Source organism: Protopterus annectens, chromosome 2.part1 (genome assembly GCF_019279795.1).
Source record: "Protopterus annectens isolate FY-2018-M chromosome 2.part1, PAN1.0, whole genome shotgun sequence".
Classification (NCBI taxonomy): domain Eukaryota; kingdom Metazoa; phylum Chordata; order Ceratodontiformes; family Protopteridae; genus Protopterus; species Protopterus annectens.
Genome location: NC_056729.1, coordinates 946,356,791 through 946,382,783, shown reverse-complemented (window position 1 = coordinate 946,382,783; position 25,993 = coordinate 946,356,791). Strand labels below are relative to the sequence as shown.

Below are 25,993 nucleotides of genomic sequence, written 5' to 3'. Positions count from 1 at the left end.
GAACCCAACATCCAGGAAGGGTAAACTAGATTAAGCCAGTCAACGCTGATGCTTTATTTAGGAACTTTGGGATCAATGGTGTTGAGAGAAAGGTGCAAAGGAGTCCCATGGACCAGGGGTGCATTAGAACATGCCCTGGGTGACTCCTCTTCATGGAGTATTAGAGTAAAGAACTTGTCACACTTTGTGTTTAGGGGAGATGTAAAGAGAATGCAACAAGGTTGATCCCCAATTCAGAAAATCTGCTGCATTACCAATGGCTTGAGGGAACCCGTGTGAGGCAGTAAAATGGATCCACTCAACCTGCTGCTAGAATGTTGGATCTTCTCAGGATATATGTTGCAATAAGAAAGTAGCAAGAAAGTATCACCCATTGCCACGCTGAGTAAGATCTGGTTCCTCTTTGTCTGATGTACTAAACCATAGCCGTGTTTTCTGTTTGAACAGAGATCACACCCAAGGGGAGAGTCTTGAAAGGCCTGCAATGCTAAGAAGACTTTTCTCATCTCCAAAATACTGATGCGAAGACTAGCCTCTTTTTGAGACCATGTGCCCTGGACAGTCCTTCCCAGATAATCCCCGCCAAATGGGAAGTGTCCAAGTTCACTATTACCTGTGGGGGGATGAAAGGGCATCCCTGACAAAGATATGGAGAATATTTATCCACCACTGTATGTGATCTTTGAAATATTTGTGAAGATGACTGGATGGAACATCAGATGTTTTCTGACTGACCACTGGACCACCATGGTCCACTGAAAGACTTGTATATAGAACCTGACTAAAGTAACCAATGTAATGGAGGCAGCCATGGAGTCTAAAAGATGAAGAATGAACTTGATGGGTGGCTTCCAGGAGGGCAAGACTTGATAAGCTTGTTGGTGGATAGACAAGATCAGTGTTTGAGAGAGTCTTGCTGTCAGAGATCTTGTGTCTAAAAGTGCCCTGATGAATTCCAGCGATTGAACTGGTTGCAGTTTGAATTTCTGTAGGTTGACTATTATTTCCAAATCATTGCATAGATGAAGCAAGGAGTCCCTGGCTTGAGTAAGTAGATCCCTGGAAAGTGGGATGATAAGCGAGTCATACAAATAGGGGAACACTCAAAATCTCTGCAGTAGTAGTCAAGCTGCCACTACTGCCAATCATTTGGTAAACAACTGGGGGGAGGGGGCTGTGGTGAGTCCAAATGGTAATACCCATCTTGGAGGTGTACTGAGCACATCCAGTCATTTTTTGTCAACAGCAGAAGAATGGACTGAACTGTGAACATCTAGAATTCCATCTGTTTCACAAACATGTTTAAGTGACTTAGGTCTAAAATTGGCCTTAGGTCCCCATTTTTCTTTGGCACTAAAAAGAACCTTGAGTGAACTCCTAATCCTTTCTGGTCTGTTGGGATCTTTTGGATGACATGATTGCTTAGAAGCTGTTTTATGCCTAAAATGTCTCCATTTCTTTGTGACAATGGAAAACTGTGAATTTTACTTGAATGTAATGGAGGGAAATGAAAAAGAATAACTAGCCTTTGTAAATAATTCTCAACACCCACTTGTCATGAGTAATAGATGCCCAGGTCAGCTGATATATAGAGATCCCAAAGATCTTACATAAAGCAACAGCACTGAAGTTCAAAGTTGTCCTCATAGCCCCTTATTGGCTTCATACGATCCAGGTACACTAAGAAGAGATATACAAATGTTTTAAAAAAAGGCACCGAGGAGGTAGGTGTGATGCTCCAGCACTGGCACAGTAATCAAGGATCCTCAATCCCCACCACTGGCAACAGTAAGGGACATACACAACGGGAGGATGACAAGTACACACACAGTAAAATGCAATTTCCCTTAAGAGCACACAGAGATCACAGTCAGTCTAGGGCTGGTTTCTCCCTCTTTCTCCAGATCCCCAGTAAGACTCCCCACTGGCCCAGCTATAGGGTTAAGATCTCAGCTAAAGGGTCAAGCCAAGACCTCCAGAATCTTCTCTGCCCAATCAGTGCTTCATGTCCCTGCCTAAGTAGCTGACACACACACACACACACACACACACACACACACACACACACACACACACACACACACACACACACACACACACACACACACACACACACACACACACACACACACACACACACACACACTTTTTTCAGATTTGATTTATATACAAACACACAGATACTCCTGGGGAAGGCTGGCACAGGTTTACTAGTATGCCCCCTCTGCCCAGACTATAAGATAGTTATCACTGCCACCAATCCCCTGCTTATCAGCTACTAAAAGGCCCTTACAAAGGGTGACCAATCCTACTGTGTAATGTCACTATTAATCCAAATGGTAGTCTGACCAAGACCAAGGCTATTTAGGACTGGCCTGTACAGTGTCACCAAATACATATGCAAGTACTTTAAGAGCTTAAATATGTCTCACAAATATCAGCCACAAAGACAGATTTAAATATATTTAATAATAAATAATAAAAGAACAAGACAATACTCAAACAACATAGTAACTTCAAAGTTCAGAATCACAGGAAATATTTTAAAACAACATTGCAGGACACTCTCAAATAAATACAGAAAACATCTAAACTAATATTTACTATACTCCTATCTATATCTAAAATAAATCACTGTAATCTAGTTACTTACTTACAGAGCAACACACAGGTAGAAGTGCTGAGAGTGGATGTTTATATGTGCAAGACAAGATACAAAATGCAAAGTGTGTTTCTGAGAGAGTTTTTAAATTACTATCAAACATTACTGCTGGGTCATCTTGGATGACATCACTCTTTGTCACCTGCCTTCAGTTCTCAGGCTAACAGAAACTTACAATTTAACATTTCTGTGTGAAAAATACATATCTCTCAGATGTTTTCTCAGAACTGGATGTTGTAAACTAATTAAACACTTTTACATTTTAAACATAGCAATTACTTTTCTCCAAGACAATATAAAAAGAACTTCTAGCTATAGGTATCCTGTCTCCTTGCTGCATTAACTAACTTTTATAGCACATTGTAAAAGACTTTTAATTTCAACTTATTTTCTTGAAGTTTTGCAAATTAACTCTGTATGTTCCAGTTTCTACTATTAAAGCATACATTTGCACAGGTATATAGTTTATATACATTTCTGTTCTTTTCAAGTAGGGTACACTGTGGCCACATTCTTGAAGCTCAGTACATAACATACAGTTCTGTATAAATCATACCAATATTCACAAATAACATATGATTATCCTCAACATTTCAGATAGCTGGGCTGGTATTATCACAGTAGGTATTGTACTGGGGAGATGCCAAGAGTTAGCCAAGGCTAGAAGATGGAAGATAACATTGATCCCCACCAAACATGGAGCTGCTGACAGCAACAAAGCCTACATCTTAGCTGCTAAAGGACAGAAGTAATTTGTATAAGTGATAAAGCTACAGTAAGTTTCCAGCAATTAATTAGGGAGGGATACAGTATGATGATAGGAATAGCAAATAAATAAATTTAAAATAATTTAGAATATTTGCCAGATTAAGGAAATATACTGGAGAAAGAGTGAGAAAAACAGTAATTGATGCAGGACTAAGAATGGATGTAAGGGGAGCATCCACTGGCAGTGTACTTTACAGAAAGGATATCAGCACACAGCAGTAGGATATGGATTTTCTGCATACTGACAAACAGAGAGCAGAATCTTTAATTTAAAAATGTCTCTAGCACATACACAGTTTAGACATGATAAATGATGGACTTCAGGGTCCCATCTGAGGTAGAAAAAGTTCAGGGGTGCTGCAAGTAGTACTGATAATGGAATAGTTTGCTTCCATACCTCAGGCTACAAGTGAGAATGCAATATAGGATGTGAGGACAGTTTCAGTGGTGGCAAATAATGATGGACTTAATTTCAGGTTTTTCTTTGAGGTAGAAAAGGTTCAGGAGTGTTTCAAGTAGGTGCAATGATTTAGCAGTTTGCCTCCACACATGGGTGTAACTAGGAATACTCAATGTACTCAAGTGAGTACAATTTTTTTCTGAGCATTTCTTGGAAACTTCACCACTCAAATGGCACAGAATGTTTAGAACTGTTTAAACAGATATTTATGATATAGAGGTATATAAAGAATGGTCAAGAAAATCACATCTAACAATATTTTTTATGGGTATAAATGGTAGCAGTTGAAAATAAGTTGTCCTCTTCCTTTATGTCTGGGGGTAGCATTTTGAGGCTTAAGTACATTTTTAAGTTGACAGAAGGGTAGCAGGGGCAGCAACATTAGGTATGAATAAAAAATATCAATATTTAGCTACATGCCTGCTTCCACATCTCAAGATACAAATAAGAATGCAATATAGGGTGTGAGGGCAGGAAAAGCAATTTCACTGGTGCTAAATAATGATGGACTTCAGGGTTCTGGCTGAGGTAGAAAAAAATCAGGAGTGTTGTAAGTAGGTTCGGTAATAGAGTAGTTCTCTTCCACATTTTAGCATACAAGTGAAAATGAAATATACAGAGGGAGGGCAGGAAAGGCAATTTCAGTGATGATAAATAATGATGGCGCTTATAGAGTTCCACTTGCAGTACAACAAATTCAGGAGTATTGCAAGTAGATAGGATAATGGGAGTACTTCACCTCCACACCTCAGGATACAAGTGAGAATGGAATATAAGGTGTGAGTTCAGAAAAGTCATTGAAGAACACACTGCAAGATGGAGTGAGTAATTCTGTGATCCAGGGATGCTAAGAAGGGATATATATATAAAGTGATCAAGGGAATGATACTCTTACTGGTCCTGACAGGAGGGACAAGAAATGTGCGTCTACTTACCCAGAATGGTGTACCATCTCTGGGGAAGTTGTTGACTTGCCTATTTCTTCCAAAATTCTTGTCAAAAAGGAGCAGAAAACTAAACATTTGTCTCCTATGTCACAGTCACTCTGGACAGGAGTAATTTACTGTGCTTGGCTCAGGGTCTTGTGCAGGCTCTTGACGGCTCTTGACCCTTACACTTTACTTTTTTCTTGATGAAAACTTAATTTTTCTGAAAGAAGCACTTCATAAGGCTTTTCTGGTAAAAAAGGTATTCCTATTTCTCTGACAAGAAATTAAACCTTCATGGGAATGTGAAGGGACAGATGCATTTTTTCACCTCATGTTTCTGATTCAGATTCTGAAAAGAGTGTGGTATCTATAAAGGATTCTCTTTCTCAGAGACTATTTCCATAATGAATCAATGTTTTCGGTGGGAGAAAAGTAAGGTTTCACAGTCCCTCAGAAAATATTATGATTTGTTACAAATGGAATTTCCAGAACCTTCTCTATCCTTCCAGGTTTGTCAGCTTTGGAGGATGTTTATGTCACTGCCTGCAGTTTCCTTGACAGTCAGCCTGCTGATCCTTAAAAAAAAAAAAAAACAGCTAGATTGTATAAAGTTTCTCAATATTTTAAGTTTTTATACACCAATCCCAGACTTGACCCAACAGCTTTAATATAACCAGCTACTGTTAACCCTTCGCTCTGTACCATACTACACTTTTTTTTTTTTAAATAACCATTTAAAGAAATTCACCACTTGGACTGGAAGTTGAATTGATTTGTCTTATCATACTGGTATTAAGCAATAACCAACGACATGGTGTGGTATATTGAAGATTCACCCACAGTTGGTGAGGTTTAATCATGAGGGCAAAGCCCGAGTGATAAGACAAAGCCAACCATGGGTAAATCTTCAATATACCACAACCACGGAGTCGGTTATTGCTATTATACAATGACATTATTTAAGAAAAAAATACTTTCTTTCCTTAATGTCTTTGTATAATGGCGGATTGCTGTCCTTCCGCTGGTTGTGGTATACTGATTCTGCTTTTTGATGTACTGCGCATGCGTATGGAACTTGTGTTCCCACGCATACACAGTTCATCAAGGCTTTGAAATGGAAGCAACGGAGAAAAGAAAGTCTCCGTTGCTCTGTTTTCTCTCTCTTTTTCTTTTTTATTGTACAAAAAAAAAAGATTTGGAGGCAGTTTATACCAATGGAAAAAAAAATCCGGGCGACTGGACCTTTTTCCATTGGTATATTGTGGGATTTACAACGGGCACGCTGGTTGGGCTGGCCAATCAGCGTGCACGTTTTAGTATATTAATAGGGAGGAATTGTATAATTACTAATAATGCACACTGGTGAAAGCAAGAACTAACCAACAATTGTGCCGTTCCACATATGCAAGAAATATGGCAGTATTAAAGTTATCCGTTACATGATCCTTGGAGAATATTACATGTTAGTTAGCTTTGTGAATATTACATGTTAGTTAGCTTTGTCTAGTACATGTATGAGATTTTCTTCAATGGTAACAATCTAACTAGAGAAACAGTTACATATTCTTACATCTTGAAAGTACAAAAACTTTTACACATGGAAATAATACAGAAAACACAATATCTTCTATTCATTTCTAAGAGGCAATTGGCATGATCAGTAATCCTTACTTTTGAATGTCTGAATTGTCCTTTTAGTTCTACAGCAGAATGTGGAAGTCTCAGCCTTCCAAAAAGATTTGCTAATACAAGTACCAAAGTTTCCATCACAGTTTCAGAAAATTGTTTTCCTCCTGCAAAAAGAAAAAGTGAAAGATAAGTATATCTATATCTAAATACAAATATACATACATGCACACACACACACACACACACACACACACACACACACACACACACACACACGTATGGATGTATCTATAAAACACACACACTGTATATACAGTGGATATAAAAAGTGTACACACCACTGTTAAAATGCCAGGTTTTTGTGATATAAAAAATGAGCCCACAATAAATCATTTCAAAACTTTTCCCACCTTTAATGTGACCTACAACCTGTACAATTAAAGTGAAAAGCAAACAAATCTGTTAGGGGAAAAGTATAAAAAATAACAAATGTACAATAAGCTGGTTGCATAAGTGTGCACACCCTTAAACTAATGCTTTGTTGAAGCACCTTTTGATTTAATTACAGCATTCAGTCTTCTTGGGTAGGAGTCTATCAGCATGGCACATCTTGACTTCTTCAATATTTGCTCACTCTTCCTTGCAAAAGTGCTCCAAATCTGTCAGATTGCAAGGGAATCTCTTTTGCACAGTCCTCTTCATGTCAACCCACAGATTTTCTACTGGATTTAAGTCTAGGCTCTGATTGGGCCATTCCAATATTTTAATTTTCTTCTGGTGAAGCCATTCTTTTGATGATTTGGAAGCAATCTCTCCTTTGTCTGAACAAGCAAATAAGGTCACTGGTGAAATCCTCTAAGGCTAACTTCAAGTTCAAATTGGACACATCCACCAAGGACAATCACAAGGCCTTCTTCACATATGTCAACAATCTCAAAGGTAACACCCAAATCTGCTCTGAACTGGTGGTCAATAACACCACATACACAGACGCCATAAATATAGCCAACCTGCTAACAGACAGGGTAGTGAAAACTTCACCCTCTGTCACCCCATCAGTAAACCAGGACAACCCCAGCATCTGCCCCCTCCCCTCATCACTAGGGAGCAGGTCCTTAATGCCCTCTAACAGGCAAAAAATACAATCTTCATGGGACCCCATAATATCCCTGGATGTATCCTACATGAACTCAGGCATGAGCTCTCAGCTCCATTAGACACCCTATTCAACCAAAGCTTGATCACCAGCTTCATCCCAACTGAATGGAGAACAGGCACTGTCATCCCTCTACACAAAGGTGCAGCACCCACTGACCCAGGCAATTACAAGCTCATCAGCCTAACTAGCCTGTTCTGCAAGGCCATGGAATGCATTATTATGGACCTTATAAACAAGGACATCGGCAACCTCCAAACGCTTGAGCCCTCATAGTTTGGATTTGTCAAAGGGAGAGCATGCCTGTTAAACTTGGTTGACTTCTTTGAAACAGTCACCAAAGCCATGGGCGAGGGGAAGAGGGTCCACACTGCCTACCTTGACCTAGCCAAAGCCTCTGACACTATTCCACACTCAAGGATAATAGATAAACTCTCTCAGCTAGGCATCAACCCGTATGTTACCAGATGGGTAGCTAACTGGCTCACTGATAGAGCCCACTCAGTCAAAGTAGGGGAAGCCACCTCTAGTAGTAGACCTGTAATGAGTGGTGTACCCCAAGGATTGGTCTTGGGGCTTCTACTGTTTGGGATATACTTTTTTGAGGTGCAAGTCAAAATCAGTGGTCTCTGGCTGACCAAGTTTGCAGATGACTGCAAGCTGGGCACTGTCTTAAATTCCTCTAGTGATGTGAACATCCTCCAAGAAGGCCTTACCCAAACTAATGACTGGTGCCAGAAGCATGGCCTCAAACTGAATGCCAAGAAATGCATCATTATCCCCTTTGGGGAAAGTGTCATCTCCACTAATTATCACATTAATGACAACGTACTAAGCATGCAATCAGTCGTGAGAGACTTGGGCACCCATGTTGATAGCAACCTGACTTTTGACCACCATGTGGCCTCCTTTGTATGAAAGGCTTTCTACATAGCCCACCTCATAAATAAGGGTATTTCATCCAGGAACAAGGAGGTCATAACATCCCTGTACTCCTCCCTTATCAGACCCATTATCAAATACAATGCCCCCTTTGGCATGTACCTTGCCAAGCACATGCAGCGGTTGGAGAGAACACAGAGGTTCCAGACCAGGAAAATCCAGGGTCTCAAACACCTATCATATGGAGATAGGCTAAACGCCCTATCCCTATACTCAGTCTGATACAGACTGCTCAGAGGTGACCTGTGTCTGGCATACAAGGCCATTTCAGACCCAATCTTGATGGAGCTGCTGAATATCTGTAAGACAAACTCCACTCGCACAACCGCATGCAAGGCCTTAACCTGGTCTGTGACATTAACAGAACTTGTTGGTGGGACAGATTTGTGCCCCAAAGACTTCCCTGTCTGTGGAATAGACTCCCTCTCCATGTCAAGCAGAGTAGCTCTCTAGCCCTCTTTAACAGGAACCTGGACGACTGGATGGGAAACGGAAAATATACCCCTGGGATTCCCACCTGTGTCCCTGCTGGACAGGGGAAACAGGTACTGACTTTGAGGGAATGTAGGCAAAATTCTTGACTAGGCTTATAAGGGGCTCTAAGTCAACAGCCTAGTATCATCCTATGAACCAATGAACCTATGCTTGGGGTCATTGTCATGCTGAAAGGTGAAATTCCTCTTTATTCAGCTTTCTAGCAGATGCCTGAATGTTTTGGGGCAAAAGTGGCTGGTATTTGGAACTGTTCATAATTCCCTCCACCTTGACTAAAGCCCCAGTTCCAGCTAAAGAAAAGCAACTCCAAAGCATGATACTGCCATCACCATGCTTACTTTGGGGATTGTGTTCTTTTGGTGATGCAAAGTGTTGTTTTGAGCCAAATGTACCTTTTGGAATTGTGACCAAAAAGTTCAACTTTAGTCTCATCAGGCCATAGCACATTTTCCCACATGCTTTTGGGAGTCTTGATATATTGTTTTGCAAATTTTAGCCAGGCCTGGACATTTTTCTGTGTAAGAAAAGGCTTCTGTCTTGCAAACCTACCCCATAGTCTAGACATATGGAGAATATGGGAGATTATTGTCACATGTAGTACACAACCAGTACTTGCTAGAAATTCCTACAGCTCCTTCAGTGTTGCTGTAGGTCTCTTGGCAGCCTCCCTGATCAGCTTCTGTCTTGTCTTTTCATCAATTTTGGAGAGACATACAGTTCTTTGCAATATCACTGTTCTCCCATATTTTCTCCACTTTTTGATGACTGTCTTCACTGTGTTCCATAGTATATCCAATGCTGTGGAAATTTTTTTGTACCCTTCTCCTGATTGATACCTTTCAACAATGAGATTCCTTTTATGCTTTGTAAGCTCTCTGAAAGTTGGCTTTTGCTGTAACAGGCAACTGAGTAAATGTCAGGAAAATCCTACTAGGACAGCTGAACTTTATTTGGGGTTAATCAGAGTCTCTTTAATTGATGTTAGGTGTGTACCCAAGAAGACTGAATGCTGTAATTAAATCAAAAGGTGCTTCAACAAATTAAGATGTGCACACTTATACAACCAGCTTATTATGCATTTTTTATATTTTTCCCCTAACAGATTTGTTTGTTTTTCAACTGAATTGTACAGGTTATAAGTCATATTAATGGTGGGAAAACTTTTGAAATTATTTATTGTGGTCTCATTTTTTATTGTTTTTTTGGGGGGGAATACAGTAATGCCCCTCCAGGGGTGTTGTGAGGATCAACATAGCAAAGTAAAATGTTTGAAGATGGAAAAAAGCAAGGGAGTTGACTAAAAAAATCAGGAGCACCTTGGACTTGAACAGGAGCCCAGGGTTAGGAGATGAACAGGAAGAAGAACAGGAACACTGAAATTAGTGAATAAATGTGAGACTACGGAGCATCAGTCACAATTGTGAAGTATGGCTTTACAAAAAAATGTGACTGAGAAAGACTCGGCTTTTGTTGGCTTTGCTGACTTTGTAAACTTGTGGTGGGATTAAAAGGCATATATCCTACTTCATGCCATTAATATCTGGAAGGACACTAATGGGGAAAAAGTAGGGAGTCTGAAACAAGAAAAATAACCAGAGATCCTGTAGCGGTATTAGATATATTTTGGAAATTTTATGAAAATGTGTATAAAGCAGAGAAACGTGTAAATAAAGAAAGAGCACAAATGGAAATATATATGGAAGACTTAGGTATTCCAAGGTTAGAGGCAGATGAGGATCAATAAACAACAGGTAAGACAGAACAAGATGAGATAAAAACTGTGATGTATAATCAATAGGCTGGAAAGTCTCCAGGAAAAGATGGTACTCCTGTGGAAGCTTTTATGCTAGGAGGGAAGAAAGATGAAGATCTAGAAGGTTTTGTTTAGTGCTATTTTTAAAGAAGGGGAAGTACCAATATCTTGGAAGAAAGCTGTGGTGGCTATAATACCTAAAGATAGTAAAGACTCATTAGACCCGGTTTCATTTAGGTTAATTTCAATTTTAAACTGTAATAATAATGTGTTGGGTCTATATCACCACATCGAATGGTGATAACTTCCAATGCCCTTTGTTCGAACTGAAAAGTCTGAAAATCCTAAACAGCGAACTCAAGGAACAGCGATTTTTTTTTTCCCAGGGAAAAAAAGTCGTTGCTCCATGAAAAAAAAATCACAAGTTTAAAACAAACTGAAGTGGGAGGCTTTGCCCCCCACACCACCCAATGTGGAGGGCTGTTCCCCCTCCACACTCCCTACTTAAATATACCAACTCCAAGATCGCACTACAGTGGAGGAAATAGCAAAGCCCCAAAGACGGCCTACTGACTTTTTTCCTTGGGGAAAAAAAATTGATGTTCCGTAACTTCGCAGTTTAGGGCTTTCGGATTTTTTGGTTTGAACAAAGGCCGTTCAAACTTATCACCATTCGATGTGGTGATATAGAACCTAATGTGTTATGTCTACAAAGTTAAAAGAATGACAAAGATGTTGACAAAATTGATAGGTATGGATCAATGTGGTTTTATGGAGGTGAGGCAAACATTTGACAACATTAACAGAACAATGATGATCTAAATGGAAGCAGAACATATAAAGATATCACTATTGTTTTTGAGAAACCATTCGACAGAGCAAGTTGGGATTTTATGTTAGAGAAATGGAAGCATTTGCATTCCTGATACAATAATAAGGTTAATTGGAGGGTGTATGAGGGATCGGAGACAAAACTGAAGTGAGAATTCGTCTTTGATAAGTTGTGTCTGAACAGAGTAACCAGGCTGGGATGTCCTCTTTCGCCTTTATTATTTGCATTATATTTAGAGCCACTGGCAAAGAAAATAAGGGACTCAGAAATTCAAAGATATAACTGGTATGGTAATTAAGAAAAGTTGGCTTTATTTGCATACAATATTATTTTGTACCTGATAAAAATCAGAAAAAGGGCATCTCACTGTTGTGGAACATTTGAGACAGTTGGAAGTCTTTTCAGGATATAACATCAATGAAAATAAAACAAAGGCTATAGCTGCATACTATGTATCTACACATGAATTGGTTCAGCAAAACCCATATTTATGGGGAGATGATAAAAGTAAGTATTTAGGAGTATGTGTTATAAGGGATTCTGTTATGGCAGCTAAGGATGTGTGGGAAGAGGCTAAACAAAAGATAATACAAAAGCTGAGAAACTGGAAGCTCCTTTTTTCAATATGGATAGCAAGATACAAGCAGTGAAACTGTTTTTAGGCCCTTTAGTTTTACATACAGGTTAGGCATACTTTTAACAACTACAAGAGAAATTGTGGACGGTAATTAATAAAGAGTTAAAGGATTTTATCTGGGAGGGAAAAAGGGTAAGGGTCAAGTGGGATAAGTTGATCCTTCCAATAGAACAAGGTGGTTAAGGATTACTTGATTTGAAGGTGCATTTTAGAGCCACACAGTTAAGTATCAAATGCATAACACAAGCAGAAAGCTATAATTCAAAGTGGAAAGGAATGATGTTGAAGCAGGGGGATCTTCAAGAAATAAAGAGAGAGTGGGAATTTCTATGCAGATCTTTAAGGAAAATAGCTGCCATAAAGAATATTATATTCATAAAGCAGCAGAAAGTGCTCTAAGAACTAAGCCAACATGAGAATGGACAAAGGAGATTTTGTCAATACACATGACTGCAATTAGCATTACAGAGAATAGGCAAGAGTGGAGGTTGGAATTTACTGGAGAAAACTGTCAAAGGATACAAGGTACTGGGAGCAAATAATTAGAGAGGGAAAAGTAACAGAATAGGAACAGGCCAAGAAGACATTTGGCCTACAGGCTAGAGACTGCCTTCCCTATCAGGAATTGATATCTAATATAGGCAAACAGAAAGGGATAGGGAAATCCTAAGTGCAAAACCTGCTCTGACAGAGTTTTTAGTTGAATCTAGACCAGAAGCTACTGTTAAAAAGTTAATAATTAGTACTGCATATCCAATATTGCAAGACAACTATAGGAATCAATCAGAGGAGGTTGAAAAACCTTATAGATCAGAGTATGTGATATACCTTTAAGATGCTTTCCAGTGAGTCTGCACATGTATATGTATATTAGGAAGAGAGACTGGATATGCAGTTCAGACGAAAACGATGGGAGGACATATGTATGACTCCGAAATATGGAACAAAGTTTAGAAGATTTAAGATTTTTGCTTGGAAATGTTTACACAAATAGTTTTATATCCAAACAGACTCCTAAGAATTTTTTTTTCAGTTAGATGGCAAATGTTGGGGGTGTGATGGGGGAGAAAGAGGTAACTAGAACATATGTTTTTGGACTGTAATCAGTTGACAGGCTTTAAAAATTCCTTACATAGTGCTCTGTCAGAAATATTGGGTGAACAAATGGGTGTAACCAAGGGAATGTTTTTCTGAGGTGGGATACAGGATCTAAATTGCCTAGACATAGTAAGGCCTTGTTGAGTTTAATTCTGGTGGCTGCTAAAAAAGCAACTACTAGAAAATGGAAATCAAAGTCTAAACCAACTGTACTTGAAGTACTAAACACTGTAACATTGACAAAAGAACTGGAAGTGGGATCTTTAGAAAAGGGTAGTTGCAAATTACACAGGAAAAAAGTGGAAATTGTGAGAACAGTACAAGCAGAATAATGTTTTGGAGGAATACTGATGTTAAAGGAATGGCAGGAACTGATCAAGTTATGTAAAGTTGGATTGATGATAAATATACAAAAGAATATATGTGATGTAAAATGTTTGCATCTGGGAATATGTTAATATGGTTTGTTTTATTTATATAAATGTATGGTTGCCTGTCTTATGTGATAATGCAATAAAAGTGTTAAAAAAGTAAACAGCAAACAGTTGTTTAGCAAGAGTAAAACAAATGGCAGACATCTGTTTTTTGACTCGAGCTCCACTGCAGTAAAGTGGTAGGCTTGTTTTTTTTTAGTGGGCATTACCTGTACATTAATATCCTCCTGGAGAACATTTATTTTAAAATCAAGGTGAAATGTACAGTTTGTCCATTCTCTTAAATATGTTTAATATATACTTAAGATAAGTTTTGCCACAAAAAGTACTGCAGAACAAAGACTGCAAAATACACATGCTGGGCTATGTGTTCAACAGATATATTATTATAAATCTAGGCTCAAGTATTTGCCCATTGGGCTGAAAAGTCATAACATCCTGAGTGAGCAGTAATAAATGTTCACCATAGGCCCCATCATTATTTTACATTCATCTGACTGATGACAAACTAGCCAAAGAACATGCAATTGCACAAAAAGTGGTTGAGCATATCTGTTTAAATTTAGTGCAGCAGACATGTCCTCTACCCTTCTGGATTCATGTTAAAGCTTGTGTCAGAGTTGTGTGGATGATCTTTGAATATTCTCTCTCTCAAAAGACCCATATTAAAGTCTGTCTCAGAGTTTCAAAGGGCAGGGTTTCAATCTGTGTGCTTATGTTGGTTGCAAATCAGTACGCAGTATTGCAATAAAGTGACATATATACATATACAAATATGAATCTTATAGATCAGAGTGTGTGATATAACTTTAAGATGATTTCCAGTGAGTCTGCATATATATATAAATACGGAGCATGTGCAAGCAAGAGTGCCATTTAGAATGAACAATCAGAGTGTGAGCATGCAAGTACGTAGTCAGATAGTTTGTTTAAGTTCAATACTCCTGCTATCAATCCTGATGTGTTTGCATTTAATAAACTACTTAAATGAACACCCAAGCCTCAACATCTTCTTTATGTATATAAGAGCAGTGACATGGTGTCAGAATGGGATCCAGAGTTACAGCCATGAGGACATCAGTTAAAGTTGGCAGAATATACAGGAGTGGATCATTCCTACTGCTCAAACACCTCGCAAAACAGGTCAGAAACAAATTCCAGGTACTAAAACTTGCTTAAATGTTTTCTTTTGCTACAGATATAAAACAAAACACTCAGCATGCTCAGAATGAATTTCTTAGTAAACGAAATGCCAAAAACCATGACATATTGATAAAAATATTCAAAATAATTATGAAAACATTTCAAACAATATCTGAATCACATAAAATGTACAAAAAAGGAAAAACAACTGCATGTTTTCTCTATGTGTTGCTTTTTCATATTAACTAAAGGTATTCAAAATATCTGTGATGTGTGCAAAGTGTTTTCAAGTGTGTGTAGTATTACAGTGCAGTTATTTTGCAGAGTAAACTCATTTCAAAGAATATTTTGCAAAGTACAGTTATTTCTAGGCATATTTTGCAGAGTACAGTATTTCGAAGAGCTTATTGCGCATTTGAATATTATTACAAGTACCTGGTGTATGTGAATGTTTGTACATAATTACAAGGGCCATTTTGCATTGTGCTTTACTATAATCTGTGGGCATGGCAGAAGGATTTTGCAGACCTGCACCGGTTGTGTTTGATAATATTGCAGAAAATTGGAGGGTGTTTGAGCAGGAATATGATATTTTCATATAGGCTGCTTAGACGTAAGTACAAAAGCACTTATTCTACTTAATTTAGCTGGTTCAGAGGCCATTGAAAGAGAGTGTTTATTTATGTTTGCATCTGCTTTTTTTTCCAGGGGAGGGCGAAGACCACCACATAGTAGTACTGGCTGAAACAAAAAAGACCCTGGATGCTTAAAATGTACATTTAGAGAAATGTGTAACCCCCAAATGAATATTAAAATGGAAAGGCACTTATTTTACACAAGGGATCAAAAGCCTGGTGAAACTTTTGCAGCATATATAACTGACTTGAGAAATAAGTCTAAAACATGCTGATTTGGTGATTTGAAAGAAGAGTTGATAAAGGACAGGCTCGTGTGTGGCATTAATAATGGCATAGTGAGAAAGACTTTGCTTTGAGACAGTGATTTAGCATTGAATAAGGAAATTGAGATTTGTCAGATATACAAGCTTACAGAAAAGCACACAAGCATGCTTACAAATGAGAATAGGCCCGGAAGGAACAATGACAAAGCTCATGTTGATAGTATGCAGCATGTGGTTAAAAGAAACAGTCCCAAGCACATGGCAGCTACTGCAGGTCCTGTAACAGTCCCTAGGAAACCTTGAGTCTTTCCAGCAAATTCTAGAGCTTGCTCTGTGAAGCAAACATACTCAGTGAAGCATAAGAGTGACTCAGCAAAGTCAATACATATGCCCAGACCCAGTTTCATAGTTAACTGTTGTAATTGTGGTGGAAATCATGAGTCTAAAAGAGAAAAGTGCTTAGCTTTTGGTCAGTAGTGTCATTCTTGTGATAAGTGGAATAATTTCAAAAGGTTTTGTAAATCAAATAAGGCACATTCTTTTATTAAAAGAGGGCATTCCAAGAGGCAAGTTGATCAATTAGAAAACTGCAACCCTGCTTTTTATGTTGATGGTGTGTCTGTGCTTGGCGAAGCAGTCAATGCAGTATATTTGTGGGCAAAGAACGAAATCTTTTGTACTGTTTGGATTAATGGGAGTCCTGCAGAGTTTAAAGTCGATACTGGCTCAAAGTGTAATGTTATGTCAGCAGAAACATTTGCTAGAGTAAAAGCTGCAGAACAACTTGATTTGACAAAGTGTGTGAAGCTTGTTGCTTATGGTTGTGAAGAGATTCAAACCAAATGCTCAGTAGTGCTTTCATGTTACTCTGTTGGGAACAGCTATGACTTGCAATTTTTTGCAGTGAAGAGACACGTACAGTCATTATTACGCCTCAGAGAGAGTCTGCAATTGGGACTGCCTTCATTTATTAAAGAAGTTCACCATGTAAGCCTGGATAACAACAGCTCAAATTTCATCTAAACTAATTTTTCTGAGTATGCTGATTTTTCTGCAGACAAACTAGGCAAACTACCAGTTGTTTACTCTATGAAGTTAGTCCCAGAGGTCAGCCCAGTTATCAAACCAGCAGGGAAAGTTCCAGTAGCTATGCAGAGCAGAGTCAAAGCTGAGCTAGACAAAATGGTGCAGCTAGGAGTAATTTGTCCAGTAGAAGAACCTACTCATTGGGTATCCTCCATGGTAGTAGCTCATAAGAAAAGCTCAGAGGATTTCAGAATTTGTATTGATCCAATAGATCTGAACAAAGCATTAAAAATGCCTCATCATCCAATGTGCACAGTCAAAGAGGTTGCTGCCCTCATGCCAAATGCCAATGTTTTTTTCTGTCTTATATGCAAAGGGTTCATTTTGGCAAATTTTGCTTGCCCGAAAATCTTCACTGTTAACCACATTCGGTACACCATTTGGAAGATACAGATTTCTGAGAATGTCATTTGGGATAAATTCTGCCACTGAAGTCTTTCAACATGCAATGGAGCATATTTTATGGGCTATCCATGTGCTTTTATAGTAGCTGATATTCTAGTAGAAGGCAATGGTGAAGCCGAACATGACAAACTTGAAGAAAGTTCTGGAAAGAGCATGTCAAGTGAATCTTAAGATGAATCCAAGTGCAAATTCAAGCTATGAGAAGTTACTTATGTTGGCCACTTGTTTACCAGTTCAGGTTTACGACCAGATCCTTCAAAGCAAACAACAATTCTTGAGATGCCTGCCCCAGATAATGCTCAAGCCCTACAACGTTTTCTTGGCATGGTCAATTATCAAGCAAGTTCAATCCATATTTGAATCAACTTTCAGCTCTCTTAGCAGAGTTGACACACAAAGATGTAATTTGGTCATGGTCAGAACAGCACCAAAGAGTATTTCATGTCCTGAAGCAGAAAATTGCCAACTCACCAACTCTCAGCTACTATGATGTTCTCAAACCAGTTACTCTTTCCTGTGATGATTCTGGATTTGGTCTAGGTGCAGTCATTCTTCAAGTGCGTAGACCAGTAGCCTATGCTTCGAGAACTCTTACACAAACTAAGATGCAATATGTCCAGATTGAGAAAGAGCTCTGTGGAGAGATGGAGTACTGATATCCAACTCATCCTACACCCCAACAAAACTAAATTGCTGCTGCTATTCACCCCCAATAAATCAAAACCTACCCCTCTTTCCTTTACAATCACTTCCAAAAATGGCACTACCATTTCTCCTTCTATCTATACTAAACCCCTTGGTGTAGAAATTGACAAAAACCTCCTCCCTGATGTCCATATTTCTCAAACCATCAAAAAGTACACAAATAAATGGGAACACTATATAGACACAACAATTTCCTCTCAGATCAGGCATGAATCACCCTAACCCAAACTCACCTATTGTCGACACTAATGTACACAGCACCAATTCTTACCCTGACCAGAAAACTTGTTCTTGAGAAACCTGAGTCATGCTATAATAAAATTGCCAAGTTTGCTAACAACTCCTCTTTCAGAACCTACCACTGTCAGGCTCTAAGGGACCTACAATGGCTAGAACCTCCTCAGCTATTCAGTTACCATCAACTAATCATTGCCTATAACATCCTGAAATATCCTGATAAAACCCCAGGGCTAAGTCAGCTTCTCACTCATTCCAAAGCTAATTGCCCTCTCCATTCTGTTGACAAATCACTACTCTGTATCTCAAGGGCTAACAATAATGCAGGAAAGCTCTATTCTCCCTCACCATAGCTAGAACCTGGAATAACCCCCCCCCCCTTCTCTGACTTCTGCATCCACTACCACACTAAAAAACTCACTTAAATCAAATCATATGAACACCTGGCTATGTCCATGTATTACATAACATTTATTTTTCTTCTTCATATACCTTCCTTCCTAGTATACTTACATATGCTACAGTACTACAACTCTAATACTTTATCTCCAGCATGACATTTCTCTTGGTAACCATATTGTTTTTCTTTACTTCATTTATTGTTGATATGTTTGCTGTCTGTCTTATATTTATGTCTTATTTTGTCTGATTGTTATGCAAATGTGGAGCTTTTATCCCCGGGCCTCCGCTGTAACTGGACCTGGTCCAGTCAGACTATGTAAAATAAAATAAATAAAAATAAATTGTGTTTGCATGTTCGAAGTTCCATAATTATATTTATGGTCAACCCATCCACATAGAAACTGATCACCAACCTCTAGTTACTATTTTGAGAAAGCCTATGCATACATTTCCAGCCACACGGCATTGTATGATGCTCAAATTGCAAAACTACAATTTCAGTCTTGTCTGTACATAAGGCAAACGTCCTTATCTTGCTGATACCTTATCCAGACTGTCCAGAAAAAACACAGAACAGCGTAACAATCAGTAACTTGGTTTTGAGGTCATGGAATTTTTCTTCCACACGTCTTGATGAGTTCAAAACTCACACACCTTCAGATCCAGTTCTCCAGAAACTAAACCACTTTATCAGTCGAGGGTGGCCTTCAAAGTGATCTTGTTTACCTGCAGAAGTGCAACCATATTTTCCATACATAGATGAGATTTTATCAGACAATGTTTATCATCATGAAAGGTTCATAGGTGTTTACTAGGCTAATGACCACAAGGACCTTTTTAAGCCTAGCCATGCATCCCAAATCTCTGACAAGTCCTGGTACCCTTGATAAGTGTAAGCATTGTCCTGGGAGATGAACCATTTACAGGCTACTTGTGTCCATTAGAGACATAGGTGCCAAACCAGGTCCTAAAGTGATTGTTCCAAAGTCTTTGCAACAAGAGTACATTAAGATATTGCATCGTGGCCACACAAGAACTGATTCTACCAAAAGAAGGGCAAGATGTCTAGTATTTTGGGCTTCTATATCAAGAGATATTGAGAAAGTACTTTCATCTTGTTCGATATGTAATAGTACAATGTCACATCAACAAAAAGAACTGCTTCAGTTAAGCCAGATTCCTGAACTACCTTGGTCGACAGTAGCCACAGATATCTTTGAGTGGAATGGTCAACATTACTTGGTGTTAGTAGACTCATTCAAACTGGTTCGAGATTGACCTACTTCCCAATCTCACTTCCAGTACTGTCATTACTAAGTTGAAGCAACATTTTTCTGTTCATGATAGTCTGCAGTTACTTCTGATAATGGTGTACAGTTTACAAATCAGCAGTTCAAGAAATTTGCAGAAGAGTGGGACTTTGTTCATATTATGAGTAGTCCTGAATACCCTCAGTTAAATGGATTGACTGAACATGCAGTTCAAATTGCAAAACAGCTGTTAGAGAAATCCAGATGTGACAATACATATGTTTTTCTCAACTTGTTAAATCTCAGAAACATTCCTTGTGATAAACATCTTGGTTCAGCTGCCCAGAAACTTATGTTGAGACAAACCAGAAGCACACTACCAATCAGTAGTAATTTATTGGTTCCAAGTGTTAAGAACAACAAAACAGTAAGATCCCAACTGTTAAAAAAGCATTTGTCCCAGAAGTCCTACTATGATAAAATCAGCAAACCGCTCTATTCTTTACAAAAAGGGGAGAAAGTGAGAATGCTGATGTCAAAAGGTTTTGATGGCATCGAATTTGTGAAAAATTTGTGTCAGGATCCGAGATCGTATATTGTGGAATCACAACGAATGGAATTCAAATGAAATTGTAAGCATCTGTTACCAGTATCCGAATCAGTGTTACAGCATCTTGCCTGTGACAAAGACTCTAGTTCTCAGAGTGACTTGTCCAATGTTTCTGTTCCAGAAGACATTCTGTCAGCAATCCCTGTTCCTGAGAAAATCCTCGAGACTCCTCAAGCAGAACATTCCTCCGTGACCGTCCCTATTGCTAAACCCAGTCCTAACTATTAGTCACGAAATCAGGTCACATCTCGAAACCAACTTTCAGATAAACGGCAACCTGGACATGACTGTTGGTTTTCTTTATCATTGTCTGTATAATTGTTTGCCTATTGAAATAAAACAACCAAATGTTCACAGCAGCTTCAACTCCAACCAATAAACCACAAGATGAAGTCAGTCCAGCAGAAAAATAAAGCCAAGAACAGCCTGGAATCTTTGTCGAAGTTTATTAGAATTAGTCAAAACTCCAGTATACCCACCATAAATGCTCCACCATACGTTTTCGTTTATAAGACACTTCATCAGATGTGGGCTGTCACATTCTATGTACCTTATATACTTATTTAAGAGGCATAATCAATTAATTGACCAATCAAATTGAAAAAGCAATAATTTATACAAATTCATTAATATCCATATAAAATCCCTTTCCAAATACCCTATATTAAAACATTATTGTGCAATGAAAGAAAATTTATGTAAAACACTTGAAAAACCAAAACTTTACATCTCAGTATACTAAATCACAGTTAAAATACAAGTGTGTGCACATTTATTCTGTTTGAGTTCAAGAATACCTATTTGATTGTCTTGAAGCTCCATCATGGTGGATGTACTGGAGTTTTGACTAATTCTAATAAACTTCAACAAAGATTCCAGGCTGTTCTTGGCTTTATTGTTATCGCTGGACAAACGTCATTTTGTGATGACTATTGAAATGTCATTGTTTATATGAGATAGCTCAGTAAAGCAGGAGGATGTAGATCAGAGTATGTGATATACCTTTAAGAAGCTTTCCAGTGATTCAGTACATGTACATAAGTACTGAGCATGTGCAAGCAAGAATGCCATTTAGAGTGAACAGCCAGTGTGTGAGCATGTAAGTATGTAGTCAGTTAGATAGTTTGTTTAAGTTCAATGTTCCTGCTTTCCATCCTGATGTGTTTGTATATAACAAACTACTTAAATGAACACCCAAGCCTCCACATCTTTTTTATATATATAAGAAGAGCGACAAGCTTCACAAACAATAACACTCACTCTGCTGAGGAACACTCAGAATCACATATTCATAGTTAAACTCACCATTCACACTCCCCAAAGCAATAAAATATTCATAACACTTGTTTATATATATATATATATATATATATATATATATATATATATATATATATATATACACACACATATATATCTATCTCTATCTAAATATATACATATTACCGGGAAAAAGCTGAAAGACAAACAACATTGACAGAGAGAGGAAAACAAATTCTGCCTTGTTGTTTATCTGTGAAACTTTATATTTTATATATATATATATATATATATATATATATATATATATATATATATATATAGACACACACACACACACACACACACACACGTACATATGCAAACAAATATGCCCGCACCTACATTCCTATATGCTGCAGTCATTAAATCTAAAACAGAAGATGCATTTTAACCACATTCTTCAATATTTCAATTACTTGTGTTTACTGCACACTTGAAAAGTAAAATACTTTCAATATATCTCATATAGTCCTTATTTTAATAATCCAAATAAATTTGAAAGGCTACAGTACATACATTACAGTTTCACACATATAGCAGTCCAGATTTTTATTCCCTATCATACAGAAACTACCAGGTAACTTTAGCTCTGTATTTGTCTGGGCTGCTTACAACTGATTCTTCAGAGTGGGGGCTTCCTTCTCCAGCCACTTCTGAACTTGCTTTTCTTTCAGGTTACAGCACAGTCGCTGTGGGCTGCTCTTCCACTCTATTGGCTGCTTGCTTTAATTCCATATTCCAGCTATCTTCAGTAACCACCCAGGGAGGATCTCTTCCTCACACCAAAATGTGCAGTATCCATCTAATTTGGAGTAGCAATGATGAAACTCATTTCTGTTTTTTTTCTGGGGGGGGGGGGGGGTTCAGTATAATTTTATCTGATACTCTGTACCGGAAACTGGTGCACTAGGACTTCCTACATGTGGCTTTAACCATTTCACTTCCTCAAAATCACATGGCCTTCCCTCCAACCCACACATAGAGTATTTATTTATTTATTTAAATCTTTTAACTTGGTGGAAACACTGATCTCTTAGACCAGTTTCAGGTTCAGCCCAGAATGAGACTAAAAACAAAAACAGATTTAGTCTCTTTGCCTGGAAGTGTTTACATAGATATGTTTATACCCCAAGCAGGCTCCAAAGAATCTTTCTTCAGGTACACAGCAAATGCTGGAGATGGGATGGGGAAGAAATAGGTAACTGGGAACATATTTTCTAGGAGTGTAATGAGTTGGCTGACTTTAAAGATTCCTTGCAGACTGCTCTGTCAGAGATGCTGGTGAGCAAATTGAAGTGACTAGGAAAATGATTTTTTAGAGCTATAAGGTCATAGGTTCATAGGTAGGTACTAGGCTATCTGCCCAAGGGCATTTATAAGCCTAGCCAGAGTGTGTCGGCTTTCACTGCCCCATTGATTAACTGAGCCTCTGTCAAGCAGAGCCAATGAAGTGATCCCAGGGGTTCATTTGCTGTTACCCATCCACTCGTCAAGGTTTCTCTTGAAGAGTGTTAGTGAGGGGCTCTGCCTAATGTAGATAGGAATTTTGTTCCAAATCATGGGGGGGGGGTGTCTCTGTGACAGGAATCTATCCCTCCAGCATGTTCTATTTATTGTTGTGGTGAGGATTAACTCACCAAAGCGCATGGCTCGCAGTAACTTAGATTTCTTTAGGTGGAGCATGTCCATCAATTCTGAGTTGGACATGGCTTTGTAAGTCAGGGAGAGATCACCTCTGAGTAAGCGATATGCCACTGAGTACAGCCGGAGTTTTTTCAGTCGGTCTGCATAAGACATATGTTTGAGGCCAGTAATCCTCTTGTTGAGGTACTTTTGTGGTCTTTCCACCTGTTGGAAGTGTCTTGTGAGGTACATCCCAAATGGGGCATTGTACTCTGTGATGGGTCTGATGAGTGACGAGTAGAGGGGCACTATAACCTCTTTATTTCTAGATGCGAACCCTTTAGTAATTAAATGGGCCACATAGAAGGATTTCCTAACTACTTTGGCAATATGATTGTCAAAGGAGAGATTACTATCTACCTGGGTCCCCATATCTCTTATTACCTCTTCTGTATTAAGGGGGCTGCCACCTATGTGGTAATTCGTGGGTGTTTTATTTTTCCCAAATGGGATGACTATGCATATTTTGGCATTTAACTTGAGGCCATGAACTTGACACCAGGTGTCTGTCTCAGTAAGTCCTTTTTGGAGGATGTCCGTGTCAGCCGGAGAGTCAATTATGGCTCTCAGTTTGCAGTATTCAGCAAACTTGGTTAGCCATAGTCCTCCTATGTTTGCCTGTACTTCTGAGAAGTATATGCTGAACAGTAGGGGTCCCAGGACCAAGCTTTGCAGGACACCACTTGTGACTGGTTTAGAGTCAGACCTGGAGCCTGCTATTCTTACCGCCTGAGTTCTGTCTGTAAGCCAGTTGGCAACCCATCTTGTGAAGTAGGGGTTTATGTTCAGGCTCGTGAGTTTTTCCTATAATACCTGAGTGAGGAATGGTATCGAACGCCTTGCCGAGGTCAAGGTAGGTTATGTGAACCACCTTTCCCTCATCTATGGCCTTGGTGACTGTCTCAAAGCAGTCAACCAGGTTTAGTAGGCATGATCTGCCCTAAACAAAGCCGAACTGGGTCGGGTCAAGTGTTTGGAGGTTCCCAATGTCTTTGTTAATGAGTTCCATGATGATGGGCTCCATAGCCTTGCAAACCAGGCTAGTCAGACTTATACGGCAATAGTTACCAGAGTCAGTTGTGGCCCCTCCTTTGTGGAGTGGAATAACCATTGCTGTGTGCCATTCTATGGGGACATAGCCTGAGGAGAGGCTGAGGTTGAACAGTGTATTTAGGTGGGAGGTTAGTTTGTTCTGTAGTTGGTGCAAGACGCATCCTAGGACACCATCTGACCCCATTGACGCTGTGTTTTTGGCTTTTGAAAGGGCTGTTTTCACCTGGGCGTCTGTGATTTCCGGGGCACTACACTTTTCCGGTATTACTGTGGGCCCTTTTGGAGGTGAGAGGGAGGTGAAGTTTGCACTGAATCTACCTGCCAGGATGTTGGCAATATCAGTAGGTTCAGTATATTTTGTGCTGTTTTGCACTAGCTCAGAGCATATCTGTGAGTTGCCACTTAGATTCTTGACATAGCTAAAGAAGGCTTTGTGGTTATCTTTCGAATCCTTGGCTATTTTTCTTTCAAAGTTAGCCTTGGATGATTTTATGAGGGACCTTAGTTTCTTACTGATACTGATCAGGGATGTCTTTCTTTCTTGGGATTTGCTTTTTTTCTGAACTAGTTTCCTCCTTTTATTGCATAACCTGTTTATGGCAGGGGTCCACCAGACTGGTTTATTTCTCTTAGGGGAGTTAGTCTTGGTTTTGCTAGGGATGGCACAATCCATGCATCCTTGTAGGTGCTCATGGAGTGCATTTGTAAAGGATTCTGCATCTTGGGCAGCATTATCCATTAGTGTGGGGGCTGTGAAACTTACCACCTCTATCTTAAGTAAGGTGAAGTTTGCTTTAGAAAAGTTTTTCACTGTGGTTTCTTGGTTGGGGGTGGTGGTGGGGTGTGGACACCCAGAGTGATTAGTTTATGGTCTGATCTAACCAGTGACATGTTGACCTCTGGTGTGGAACACCTGTCGCCCATGTTGGTGATGACCAAGTCCAATATGTTTTCACCTCTGGTAGGGGAGTTTACCAGCTGATCCTGGGCGTTTGAGTTGATAAATTCCAGGAAGCGCTGAGCCTGGGAGTTTGTACTCAAGTAGTTTTCCCAGTTAATGGTAGGGTAATTGAAATTGCCCAATATGAGGGTGTTCGGTAGGACCTTCATGTTTTCCAGTGTCTCTAGAAAGGCAGAGTGGTGGTCCTGGGTCATGAAGGATGATCTGTAGCAGGCCACAATTTGCGCTGCATATTTGCCCGATGTTAGTTGCACATGGATGATCTCAGAGGTATCATGCTGCACCACTAACCTGGAGGTGTAGGTATCCTTGATGAATATGGATACACCCCCTCCTTTTGTGTTTTGGTCCATGTTCTGTGGCCAAAATGTGTGGTATGAGTTGTAGCCCAGTAGTGCTGGAGTGCTCTCTGGAGACTTGAACCAGGTTTCAGCTACTGCACAGATGTCGACGTTCTCCA

The 25,993-nt window shown here is 39.1% G+C and overlaps 1 protein-coding gene across 1 annotated transcript in view; it reads right to left on the bottom strand.

Moving 5' to 3' along the window:
* Positions 1 to 25,993, bottom strand: part of LOC122794923 (probable ATP-dependent RNA helicase DDX60) — a 2,818,219-nt gene that overhangs the window by 537,444 nt on the left and 2,254,782 nt on the right. The window contains exon 33 of the mRNA XM_044063516.1: positions 6,491 to 6,612. Within this exon, the coding sequence (XP_043919451.1) occupies positions 6,491 to 6,612 (122 nt within the window). The remainder of the gene's footprint in view (positions 1 to 6,490; positions 6,613 to 25,993) is intronic.